The sequence below is a fragment of the Lepidochelys kempii genome, chromosome 1, assembly GCF_965140285.1.
Source record: "Lepidochelys kempii isolate rLepKem1 chromosome 1, rLepKem1.hap1, whole genome shotgun sequence".
Classification (NCBI taxonomy): Eukaryota; Metazoa; Chordata; order Testudines; family Cheloniidae; genus Lepidochelys; species Lepidochelys kempii.
The window spans coordinates 83,908,723-83,921,190 of record NC_136380.1 but is presented as its reverse complement, the minus strand read 5'-3'; the positions used below and the strand labels follow the sequence as shown (position 1 = coordinate 83,921,190).

Here is a 12,468-nt window from a genome sequence, read left to right as displayed (position 1 = left end):
TCGAGGGACGTGATCATTCCCCTCTATTCGACATTGGTGAGGCCTCATCTGGAGTACTGTGTCCAGTTTTGGGCCCCACACTACAAGAAGGATGTGAAAAAATTGGAAAGCATCCAGTGGAGGGCAACAAAAATGATTAGGGGAGTGGAACACATGACCTACGAGGAGAGGCTGAGGGAACTGGGATTGTTTAGTCTGCAGAAGAGAAGAATGAGGGGGGATTTGATAGCCTCTTTCAAGTATCTGAAAGGCGGTTCCAAAGAGGATGGATCTAGACTGTTCTCAGTGGTAGCAGATGACAGAACGAGGAGTAATGGTCTCAAGTTGCAGTGGGGGAGGTTTAGGTTAGATATTAGGAAAAACTTTTTCACTAGGAGGATGGTGAAGCACTGGAATGCGTTACCTAGGGAGGTGGTGGAATCTCCTTCCTTAGAAGTTTTTAAGGTCAGGCTTGACAAAGCCCTGGGTGGGATGATTTAGTTGGGGATTGGTCCTGCTTTGAGCAGGAGGTTGGACTAGATGACCTCCTGCAGTCCCTTCCAACCCTGATATTCTAGGATTCTATGATTCTCAGTAAACCACAAATGCAATACTAGTTTCTGAAGAAGTGCTTTTACAAAAGCAAACAACCCGTAACCTTGTATTCAATACTCATGTGCCTAAAAAAATCACCATATGGAACATGTAAAAATGAGAACAGTCATGAAAATTTCATCTGAACACCATCACCTCGATGGGACTCAGGAAGCAGAAAATATTTAGGCAGCCTTAATTTGTATCTCAGCTATCAAACAGCTATAGCAGAGTCTGGTTAAGCCAAACAAAACAAAACACCCAGCCTCTAGTTGGCTGGCCAAGTTAAAACTAGATGTCTGAATGGAAACAATATTCATAGATTTAACATATCTGTTTTATGAGTGTTGCTATGAGAGCAATGCTGCAGTGCGAGGGTTAAATGAGTACAGAAAGTTTGGTGCACTTTAGCTGAGGGCAGGGATAGCCCAAGAGAATAGCAGTCTGTATTGCTTGCTTGGAAAGATTTTCAATTAGTATGTTTCCAGTTGCATTTCCTTGAAACTGATTTAGTTTCAGCCCATATCAAAGTCCTTTCATGGGGTGATTCCCATTCAGAATAAACTCTCTTAAGAAAGGCAGCGTGATGGAGGTTTAAAGTAATCCAAAAAGTTTTGATCAGCTTGGAAACTGTTACACTTCAGGGGGTCAGATTTGGGAAAGCTGGTCCAGGGAAATTACACTTTCTGGAGTATAGAAAGCCTATTCTGCCCCAGAGAAACAAGGTGGTGAGGCAATATCTTTTACTGGACCAACTTCTGCCCCAGCGCATAGTCACAAAGAAGAGGAGGTGCCACCACTATCCTCCCTTGGGGTTTACACTAGGGGAGGAGTAGCTTTATTTCCTCTCAACACTCCATAGGTGCTCTCTTCCACTGTTAGGTGCTGCTGGAAAACACACTGAATTAACCCACTTTGGGAATCCCCGCTGTCGGCCAGTCATTTCACAGCCACTGCTGCCCACAGTGTAGCCCTCAATGTTTTAAAGTGCTCGAGTCAGACAATTGTTACCATATCTCAGTTCAAAGCCCACAGTATTTTTGAATGATGCTACCAAGTGATAATTAATAGCTTTGTAAGAACATGTGCTTAATTTTGTAATGGGCACTATGGGCCAACCAAGAACAGGGGCCCATTGCTCTAGGTTTTGTAAAGGGACTGCTCAGCATGCAAGAAACACACTCTTCTTACAGCACTGCAGGCCGGGAACATGCTGCTTTAGTCAGCTACATAACGGGGACGGAGGATGACAACTAACTAAACAGGAGCACGGCTCTAACACATAATAGTCTGTGTATCCCAGTTAACCCTTTGATGACTACTCTACTACACTAGGCGCTGTTCAGAGTACTAGATAGTTGCTGCCCCAGAGAGCTTACAGTCTACGTAGACAAGAAAGATAAAGAATTGAGAGAAAGGGATGCAGGGAGCAGAGTACTGGTTTGCAAATATCATAGTTCCAGGTTGGTTTGTTTTCCCCAAAGAGGAGTAGTGCTTTTGGGGGTGGGGGGAGAGAGTTTTGCTGGGAGAGGATTAGCTACACAGGAAGTCAAAGGAAGGAGCGAGGGATAGTGCAGTGGAATGACTCTGAAGTGAAGAGGAGCAATGGAAGAGGTTGGAGCAATTAGCACAGGGGACAGAATGAAAGGGAGATGGTTATGCTTGGAGTATGGTTAAGACCCACAGATTTTGCACAGCAGTTGAAGATGGGGTGAGTGAAAGGAGCAGATTAACTGACGCGCCAGACTACAATTTCTGTGTATTTTTTTGTATTTTATCTATCCTTGATCAAAACATGAACAGAAGGAACTAAACATGTAAATATAAAAACACTAACAATGCCTTTCTAGGATATCCACTCATTTGTTTTTTCCCTCCAAACCCATTCCAGCAGTCTAACTCTTTCTTCGCAGTTTACAAACTCTGATAGGGATTAGCCATAGTGTAGGTGAACAAAACCACTCCCTATATCATACCTTTTGAAAAGGAAAGAAATAAGGGACACTACACTGAGCCTCCAAAGAGCTCTGAGGGGGATTATTTTTTCTTGGAAATGAGCCTGCTTGTAGCTTTGCACAGAGGTAAGTGACTGAACAAGTAGGGGCAAGACTCTATCAAATCAGAATGGTAATATTTTACACTCACTTAGCACACATGTAAGTGAGTGGGGCAAGGTCCTTGAGAGTTAGACCCTTCATAAACTTTAGAACTGGATGCTAGGACTTGTCTACACTGGGATTTGAGCTATGTAGCTTTAGCAATGCAAACCCTAATGGAGATGCAGAGCACTAGAGTAAACTGTGATTTCCACTGAGGCAGCTTACCCTTATTTTGCTTGAGGTGCCTTCCCAGTCCCCTCTTCTAGAATTCAAACAAATTCAAACATTCATTGAGGAAGCTAATTTTAATCTACTGCATCTTTCCTGGTTTTGAACTGTATTCATCTGGAGCTATAAGTTTTATGTGCCTTTGACATGAAAAAAAAAATCAAACTCATTGCAGAGATACGTAAACCTTTCACCAAATCTAAGCCAAGTTTCCAGTTTGTAACAAAACCTGAAAGCAAGTGAGTTTTCAGTGAAAGTTGCTCTGTCTGTGATTATAGAGAGAGAGAAAGGATTTTAGGCAGAAGACAAACATTTAGAAACCACTTCTTTTGAATAGAGTTAAGGTGGGATTAAATGTGCCATCTCAAACCTCCCCCTTGTTGCCCAATACAGAATACGGTAGAATTTTTTACACAGATGGAGTAAAAGGGTCTTAGCCAACTTTAAAAGCAGAGAGTGAATCACAGCAAACCCACCTTTGACACTCATATTGTACACATTGGTGCATGGTGGAAGCAGTTTGTCTGCAGCAACTCTGAGAACACCTGCACAGCACTCTTCTTCCTCCAAGCAGACTGTTAACCACTTTGCAGCTCAAGTACTACACCATGTGCCAGTCACATCACAGGGATCCATTGTGACTTCATTCAAACATCAAAGGTAAAACAGTGTAAAAAGGGGCAGTGTTGAAGGAGTTAAAAGATCAAGCTTTGTTGTAAAGATAACAGGGACTGGAGAACTTGCAGCAGATATTCCATGTGCAGGCACTTAGCTTTGATACCACCTGTGTCCGCTTAATACCTTTAAAAGCAATCTCCTGAACAGAAAAACTGAAGGCCCAATTTTCAGATATAGGGATCGTCATACAACAGCCATATCCCCCCCATGGGATACTGAGACACTGAGCAAGGGTATAAGTAGATATTAACTTTTGTAAGCACCAATTTGAGCATCCAAATATAGAAATTTAGATGTTCTGTCACCTCTAAAGCAACTTGTGTTCTTTACTGAGGGATTGGAGTCAAACTTTCCTTTTAGCACTTAGAACGTATTAAATGTGGTATGAACATGAATTAGATAATAGATCTGCATCTTTCCCCTTTTCGCCGATCTCTAGTAGTTTCCTCCCCTTTCCGCTCTCCCCCCTGAATTACTTTTAGGGTTACAGTGAAGAAACCAACAAAAAAGAAAAGTCAAGTCCCGAGAAAAAAGTACAGTGTGTCCTTCTCTCTATCTGCCTTCACCATGGTTGGCCACATCTGGCCCACTTGATATGTTTATGTGGCCTCCAGGACATAGTCTGAGTGCCTAGAATCTCTGCTTTCATTTCATTTTATAAAAAGGTAAGTTTCTAATCTTCCTAGTTGCAAAGAAAAGCTCCCGAATGTGAACTGAGCTCCATAACTGATGCAGCGATGTCTGCCTGAATGTGCAGACAGTCTGAAACTGTGACAGCAGTGTGAACTCCCCCGTGCCCTATTAATTTCATTGGGACATCAGGGCTAAATTCCCTGATGATATTTCAGTGTTAACATTAACCATGTCAGTGATGATCAGTTTACCAGGTGCAATGCGGAAGAGGTTAGGAGCATGGCCCACTGGCAATTACAAGCTGCTTCAGAGAAGGAAATGCAGTGAAAAGAACAGCGAAAGAAGTTGGGAGAGCAACAGAGAACGGAAGGTTTCAGAGTAACAGCCGTGTTAGTCTGTATTCGCAAAAAGAAAAGGAGTACTTGTGGCACCTTAGAGACTAACCAATTTATTTGAGCATAAGCTTTCGTGAGCTACAGCTCACTTCATCGGATGCATACTGTGGAAACTGCAGAAGACATTATATACACAGAGACCATGAAACAATACCTCCTCCCACCCCACGCTCCTGCTGGTAATAGCTTATCTAAAGTGATCACTCTCCTTACAATGTGTATGAAAATCAAGGTGGGCCATTTCCAGCACAAATCCAGGTTTTCTCACCCCCCCCCCACACACACACAAACTCACTCTCCTGCTGGTAATAGCTCATCCAAACTGACCACTCTCCTTACAATGTGTATGATAATCAAGGTGGGCCATTTCCAGCATAAATCCAAGTTTAACCAGAACGTCGGGGGGGGGGGGGGTAGGAAAAAACAAGGGGAAATAGGCTACCTTGCATAATGACTTAGCCACTCCCAGTCTGTATTTAAGCCTAAATTAATAGTATCCAATTTGCAAATGAATTCCAATTCAGCAGTTTCTCGCTGGAGTCTGGATTTGAAGTTTTTTTGTTTTAAGACAGCGACCTTCATGTCTGTAATTGCGTGGCCAGAGAGATTGAAGTGTTCTCCGACTGGTTATGAATGTTATAATTCTTGACATCTGATTTGTGTTCATTTATTCTTTTACGTAGAGACTGTCCAGTTTGACCAATGTACATGGCAGAGGGGCATTGCTGGCACATGATGGCATATATCACATTGGTGGATGTGCAGGTGAACGAGCCTCTGATAGTGTGGCTGATGTTATTAGGCCCTGTGATGGTGTCCCCTGAATAGATATGGGCACAGTTGGCAACGGGCTTTGTTGCAAGGATAGGTTCCTGGGTTAGTGGTTCTGTTGTGTGGTATGTGGTTGTTGGTGAGTATTTGCTTCAGGTTGGGGGGCTGTCTGTAGGCAAGGACTGGCCTGTCTCCCAAGATTTGTGAGAGTGTTGGGTCATCCTTCAGGATAGGTTGTAGATCCTTAATAATGCGTTGGAGGGGTTTTAGTTGGGGGCTGAAGGTGACGGCTAGTGGCGTTCTGTTATTTTCTTTGTTAGGCCTGTCCTGTAGTAGGTGACTTCTGGGAACTCTTCTGGCTCTATCAATCTGTTTCTTCACTTCCACAGGTGGGTATTGTAGTTGTAAGAATGCTTAATAGAGATCTTGTAGGTGTTTGTCTCTGTCTGAGGGGTTGGAGCAAATGCGGTTGTATCGCAGAGCGTGGCTGTAGACAATGGATCGTGTGGTGTGGTCAGGGTGAAAGCTGGAGGCATGTAGGTAGGAATAGCGGTCAGTAGGTTTCTGGTATAGGGTGGTGTTTATGTGACCATCGTTTATTAGCACTGTAGTGTCCAGAAAGTGAATCTCTTGTGTGGACTGGACCAGGCTGAGGTTGATGGTGGGATGGAAATTGTTGAAATCATGGTGGAATTCCTCAAGAGCTTCTTTTCCATGGGTCCAGATGATGAAGATGTCATCAATATAGCGCAAGTAGAGTAGGGGCATTAGGGGACGAGGCGTGGGAGGAGGTATTGTTTCATGGTCTCTGTGTATATAATGTCTTCTGCAGTTTCCACAGTATGCATCCGATGAAGTGAGCTGTAGCTCACGAAAGCTTATGATTAAATAAATTGGTTAGTCTCTAAGGTGCCACAAGTACTCCTTTTCTTTTTTAGAGAATGGAAGGAGGATGGAAGAAGGAAAGAAGAGAAGAACAGAGATAGCAGTGACCTTACAGGGCAGCATATTTTCCACTGTGTTGATCTCCCTGTGAACCTCTGTGCTGGAGCATATGAACTCCTAAATTTATACCCTGACCCATAATTTAACATGGAATTCGACCCCTTGTACCCAATAAGTTTGATACCTCTGGGCTAGAGCAATTATGAGAATGATACAGCTCCTGTCTCCTCAAGCAGGCCAAGTCCTTATAAGTCTGAAGGTGAGTTACACAGAAAACAAAGGCATAATAATTTTATGACTATATACATCTTGTTCTCACCAAGTCTCTTCCCTTACCCCTATCTGAGTACCATATCTCCCTGCCACTTGTCTCTGTGCTGCTCTCTGCCTGCCAGTCTGCCCAATCTCAGAGAAACCTCCCTCCCTCCTCCTGGTGCCCAGGCTGAAGGAGCAGACAGAACTGAACAGTAGATAGAGGCTAGTCATCAGAAGAACATAGGCTAGGGAAGCAGTGTGATCTAGTGGCTAGAGCACTGCATGAGGACTCAAGAGACCAGGGCTCTATTCACAGCTTTGACACTAGCCTGTTAGATGAGCTTGGGCAAATGATTGCGCTCTGTGCCTCAGTTTCCCCATCAGTAAAATAGGGGTAATGATATTGATTTTCTTTCCAAAGTGCTTTGAGATACACAGCGTAAGTATTATTATAAGGCAGCAGATTGGGTCAGAATTAACTCATCCCAAAACCTCACTCTTTTTTCCCTCATTGAGTAACCACTTGGAATATGATATTGTCCTAAGAGTAAAAGCTATTACACTTGAAAACTGGGATTAAAGTGTCATAGAAGAAAGTAAGAGTAGCAACTGTAGTTCAAGCACTGAGGCCATGGCAGAGAAAGAAACCGCCAGATGACCTCTCTTTGGTTGCATCTATCCTAGAAAATTGAGTAAATCAGACTGTGCTATCATAAATGGCTGTAAACAGCCAACCTGTTTCAAGCATGCCAATGCTCTGTGTACATTACCAGCAGTTAGGTATTGCAGTAGCACTCCATGGTGGTTACTTATCCCACAGTTGGTGGCACAGTTACACAGCAGCCACCAGCGTATTGTTTAATCAGGTACACTTTATTAACACACTAGCAAATTCAAAACACACATCAGGGAGCTCAAACCCCAGCAGCAAAGAACAACTTTGTTTGGTTAAACACAACAGTACAAATTCTAGGTAACCTGACTAGTCTCCACACAAACATATTAAACACGCAGACATTTGTATAATGGTGGAGAAAACATTTGTGAAAGTTACTGTTTAGGGTCCTGATCCAGCAAGCTGAACCATGCCCCCACAGAGCCCTATTAACATCAGGGAGACTCCATGCAACTGCAGAATTCCTTTGCAGGATCAGGGCCTAAATTAGTTGCCTTGAAAGATCACAACATATTTCCTAGAAGCTTTACTCAGCTTCAGTTCTAAACAAAATACAACTCTTTACTTTTTGTTAGTTTTCACTTTATGCAATAACCATTTTTCAGGGTACTAAACTCAATCTGAATGTATTCATCTTTACAATCATATGCTGTACAACTGTATGCCAGAGTTTTTTGCTCAGACCAACATACTCAGTTTCACACAAGCCACGTGTCTGTGGCTATTAGTCTTGAGATTGCTCTTCAAACTTTATGCCATCACTACGAATGGTTACAATTAAGTTTTAACTTCAAAGGGTTTCAATAGCGGTAAGGATGAAGAAAACATAGCTCACCACTACAGCAGGGGTGGGAAAACTACAGCCCAGGGGCCACATCTGGCCCTTCAGACATTTTAATCCAGCCCTTGAGCTCCAGCCGGGGAGCAGGGTTGGGGGTTTGCCCCACTCTGTGCATACCAGGGCTCTGCACGGCTCCCAGAAGCAGCAGCAGCGTGTCCCCTCTCTGCCTCCTATGCGTAGGGGCAGCCAGGGGACTCTACACACTGCCCCCACAGCTCCCATTGGCTGGCAACTACATTACAGGGAACTCAAACCCCAGCAACGCAATGCATGTTTCCTTCTCCCCAAAGCTGTGCTGCTGATCTGATCAAATTTAAAGAGACGGGGTGGAAATGCACAGCTCTAGCATTTCAACTAGCTTTGTCTAAAAGATACATTTAAAGAAAAGGCTAAGAACACATGCATAGAATATATTAAATCTTGTCACCCTCTTCATGACAACATTTAAAACAATTACAATGATTAACTATTGCTACCCATGCAGTATAGCAAGGTATTCTATATTTTAGAATGCTTCCTCCCTGGGAATAGCTGGGTTTGCAGTGGGTAAGGAATCTGAAAGGAATTATCCTTGAAGGGGGTGGAATCACCTGTGGTTGGCTCCAAGGGAAGCAGCCACTGCTGGGAGTGGGGGGTGTCTGCATTAAAGTTTGTTGGATTTTTGTACCGTGCGGTCTTGCCTCATTGCTTTGGATACCTCTGTCCTATAATATGTTACAGATACAGCATCATGTTATGTTTATGTGTAATAATAATTATATTCATTTTGTTTATAATCCTTTGGTGGCTGGTCCCAATGGTTTAGTCTAATGGTTGCTTTTTGCCCTGCCTGAGCTTCTGAGCATGTGCACCTGGAGGAAACACCCTCACACTATTCTTTGTGGCAAGGGAGAGGACAGTATGCAGGCTATTCCTCCTCCTGACCGACTATGGGCCTGGTGCCCAGGCGTATACCACGATGAGCAGGGCCGTGTGTGGGTGGCTGTGCTCAGAAAAGTAAGTCAGTTGCTCTGCCATGCGGCTCTTCCTTTGTTTTGCCCTGGAAATTTTGTGTGTTTCATGGGTTTATGTTTTCCAGTTGTACTAGCGCTTTCTTTCTCTCTTACATTTGTTCCCTAGGATCCAGAGACGGGTATCCTGCGGGCCAGGGTGCGGGCTGAGCAGGTCCCTCTGGGGGATTCCTGGACCCGGAGTCAGTTCCCCCTCTCACCCCTACCCCATCTGTGGCAGTGGTGCCCTTGTGGGCTCTACCGTGCAGCTGGGGGGATAGGAGAAGATGAATGGTGGCTGGAGAGCCATCAGGTGGTAAGTTAAAGGTTCCACGGGGAGGGTGGGTAGCTAGAGAATAATACCATGAATAAATGTGCAGTTATCTCACTAGACTTTCTGCAACCCAGGGCTGTTCATTCAACCCCTCTCCAAACAATTGTCACCTCTCTTGGCTCTGGTTTTAATATCAACAATATCCCTAATACAACCATAGAAGAAATCCTCCCAGCATAAGCCTTTGCCTTCTCCTCAGGTTTGTATTTATTCAGAGTCTGTGCCCTCACCTTGCCTATTCCATACTCTCAGTCCCTCTAGCCCTGAGCTGTCTGCAGCTGTCTCCAACCTGTCATCAGGTGGCTTAACAAGCAGCAGTGAGTCTCCATCATGCAATGAGTTCCACATGGGCTGTCACAAGTCCCCTTGAAGTCAGTGGGTTGCCCCAAAGCACACTGAAGACTGGGGCCTAGATCATTGAATGAACCCTTCTTCTTAGCCATTTCCCTCCCTGCTAACCAGGTGGTTGTGTTAGACAACCTTGCTGGCCCATTACACATCTCACTACTTTTTTTTTTCTTTTTCTTAATTCTTTTCTTTCTCTCTTTCAGGTCTCTGGTGTCCCAGAGATACTTCTCCGCCAACTACACAGATGAGGCCATAGCAAAGTAAATACCTGAGGCTGGCAGCACCTCTTGGGAGCAGGCCTGGTTTGAGAGTTTTAAATATATATACTTTCTAACTCTCTTTCTTTCTCTCATTTTTTCTTTGAACAAGGATAAAAGGAAGATGCATTTTTTTAAAAACGTTCAGTCATGCAGTATTAATATAAACCTGTTGTGTTATAAAATGTTTATTAAAAATGTAACAGGGCCTTCCTAAAAATGGTGAAGATGTAGTACTTTATTCCATTGATCACAAAATGAAAGCCCTTTTTTGGGGCGGGAGTTACAATTAACAATTTTTTTTTTGCCTGTTTAGATATCTTGTTCATTATTGAGGGGATCCAGGGTGGGAAGGCAGCAAAGCTAGGAAACTGCAGAGGACAGTCCCTGCCTCTTTTGAAACTGTGTTATAACAGTTCAAGTGAGCTTGACAGGTCTCTTAAGGGTGGGCTGCTGTTGTGAGAGAGCAGTCGGAGGACCAATTGAGCTGGTAGAGCAGTGGCTAGTCTAGACAGCAAGCGAACCAATAAGACTGGTGGATAACACAGTGGTTAGTCTTACGCTACCATGCTCATTGCAGTTGCAACTGCCTGTACATCACTGGCAGCAGCCGTGTGGGTGGGCATGCAAAGTGTGTTGCAACATCACCATTCTCTAGTATAGACAAGAACGCTCCCCTTTCTGTCCTCCCCTCTCAGGAGATTATCTCAAACCTCTGGTTGCAGCTGGTAGTGTAGCACATACAAAATCAAATACACGTGCCATATATGTGCAGCTATGTGTGTACCATTTGTGAATAAAAATGCATCTGCACATTCTAGCAAATCCATATGGCATCTGCTTCATGTGGAGTGCAGGGGCAAGGGCCCCAGTAGAAAGGCAGGTTACAGTACAATTAAGAAAACATGTTCTTTACGGCTTACTGTTCCTTCATTTATCTCCTTCACACATGGGAGGGAAGGGGGCAGCATATCTAACTTCCTTTTAAATAACGTGAACTAGCAGGTCTCTAAGTTGCTTCAAAGAACGTAAGAACTGGAGACCTATGCTAGTCTCTAAGGACTTTTCCATACTTAAAATACTACAGCGCTGCTACTGTAGCCCTTCAGTGTAGACACTAGGTATGCTTATAAGAGGGATTTTCCCATGGGCATAGGGAATCCATTTCCCTGAGAGGCAGTAACTAGATCAACTGAAAATTGCTTCCATCAATCTAACACTATGTTCCTGGGGACTTGGGTTGCCTTGACTGTGCTGCTTGGGAGTGTGGATGTTTCATACCCCTGAGTGATGTGGTTATGCTGACCTAATTTTCTAGTGTAGACCAGGCCTAAATGAATCAGAGGCTGCTCTTGCATGCTGTAGCCTTATGACATTTCTCATGTGGCAGGACCATCCCCACCCTTGACATGCCACATGCCTTAAATCCCATGACTAATAGAAAATCTATTCTAGGAGAAGCCAGCGGGGAGCTGAAATGTAATTAAGGTTTCCCAAGGCTTGCAAGATTTTTTTTTTTCTTTTTTGTAAAAGTGAGTTTTCTGGCCAGATCAGTTCTGTCAGTCTCGGCTTTATTACTATAGATACTCAGGGCTTTAGCTTCTCATGCCAATTTTATATTAGAGTGACTCCGCTGAGTCAATGGAGCTGCTCCCTGTTTTACAGTGTTGTGAGAGCAATATTGGAACATCTGAGTGCAATGCTGTACATTGCTAAAAGATAAACCTCTGATGTTCTCAAGTTAGCTTAAAACAAAAAAATGTAGCACATTGGGGGGTGAGGGGGGGAACCTATCCAGATATTGTGGTTCATGACTGTTTAGAGATGCTTGTTGTTTAAAATGGTCAACACAACAGATCACACTGGAGACCTGATCTTGTTAAGGATGACCACATTATTTTCAAAACAAAAAATAAGGACAGTTATCTCAACGAGTGCACCGGCAGGGAAAGCTCAAGGTGGTGTTAAAGTCTTCTTGTAAAGGAGACTGGGAGAGAAAAGTGGGGGAGAGTTTGCCTACCCTTCCCTACTATGGTAAATTTCCTCACTGTTCCTTGCTGCGCTGTAAATTTGACATCAAAACAAGATGTGAAGGAGGGCTTACTTGGGGACCCTCTTATACAGAGTGGGGCTCATTGGAAGGCTTTGTGGAAGGATAAGACTAGGTAAAAAGGTGGCAGGCCTTATAGAAAAGAAGGCTTTGAAATGCAAGTTTGTTCACTCAGTTTGCTGTCATTATTAGTGCTCGCCTGGACAGCAGCTTCTTCACGTATCCAATTTACAGGGGTTAGATAAACCAGGACTAAATGTGTTTTGTAAAACTAACAGGCATATCGGGACAAACCCTGAAACTAGTGTAAGGATAACCAGAGTTTTGGTCTGGATCACGAGGTGTACATGTGCAGGACATTTTTCTTCATTCTTATTCTAGTTGTCTTATGGTCCC

The 12,468-nt window shown here is 43.7% G+C and overlaps 1 protein-coding gene across 1 annotated transcript; it reads left to right on the top strand.

Moving 5' to 3' along the window:
• Nucleotides 1–8,937: 8,937 nt before the first annotated feature.
• LOC140904636 (protein p13 MTCP-1) lies at nt 8,938–10,013 on the top strand. The gene is made up of 3 exons (XM_073327090.1): nt 8,938–9,090; nt 9,214–9,399; nt 9,969–10,013. Exons 1-3 carry the CDS (start codon nt 8,938–8,940, stop codon nt 10,011–10,013), a joined length of 384 nt encoding a protein of 127 aa, XP_073183191.1.
• Nucleotides 10,014–12,468: the final 2,455 nt, after the last annotated feature.

What these genes read in the sequence shown, in the direction of transcription:
- LOC140904636 (XM_073327090.1), top strand. Translation starts at nt 8,938, where the DNA reads ATGTGCACCTGGAGGAAACACCCTCACACTATTCTTTGTGGCAAGGGA. An exon ending in GGGTGGCTGTGCTCAGAAAA is followed by an intron (nt 9,091 to 9,213) that starts GTAAGTCAGTTG and finishes TTTGTTCCCTAG; the next exon opens with GATCCAGAGACGGGTATCCT. An exon ending in GGCTGGAGAGCCATCAGGTG is followed by an intron (nt 9,400 to 9,968) that starts GTAAGTTAAAGG and finishes TCTCTCTTTCAG; the next exon opens with GTCTCTGGTGTCCCAGAGAT.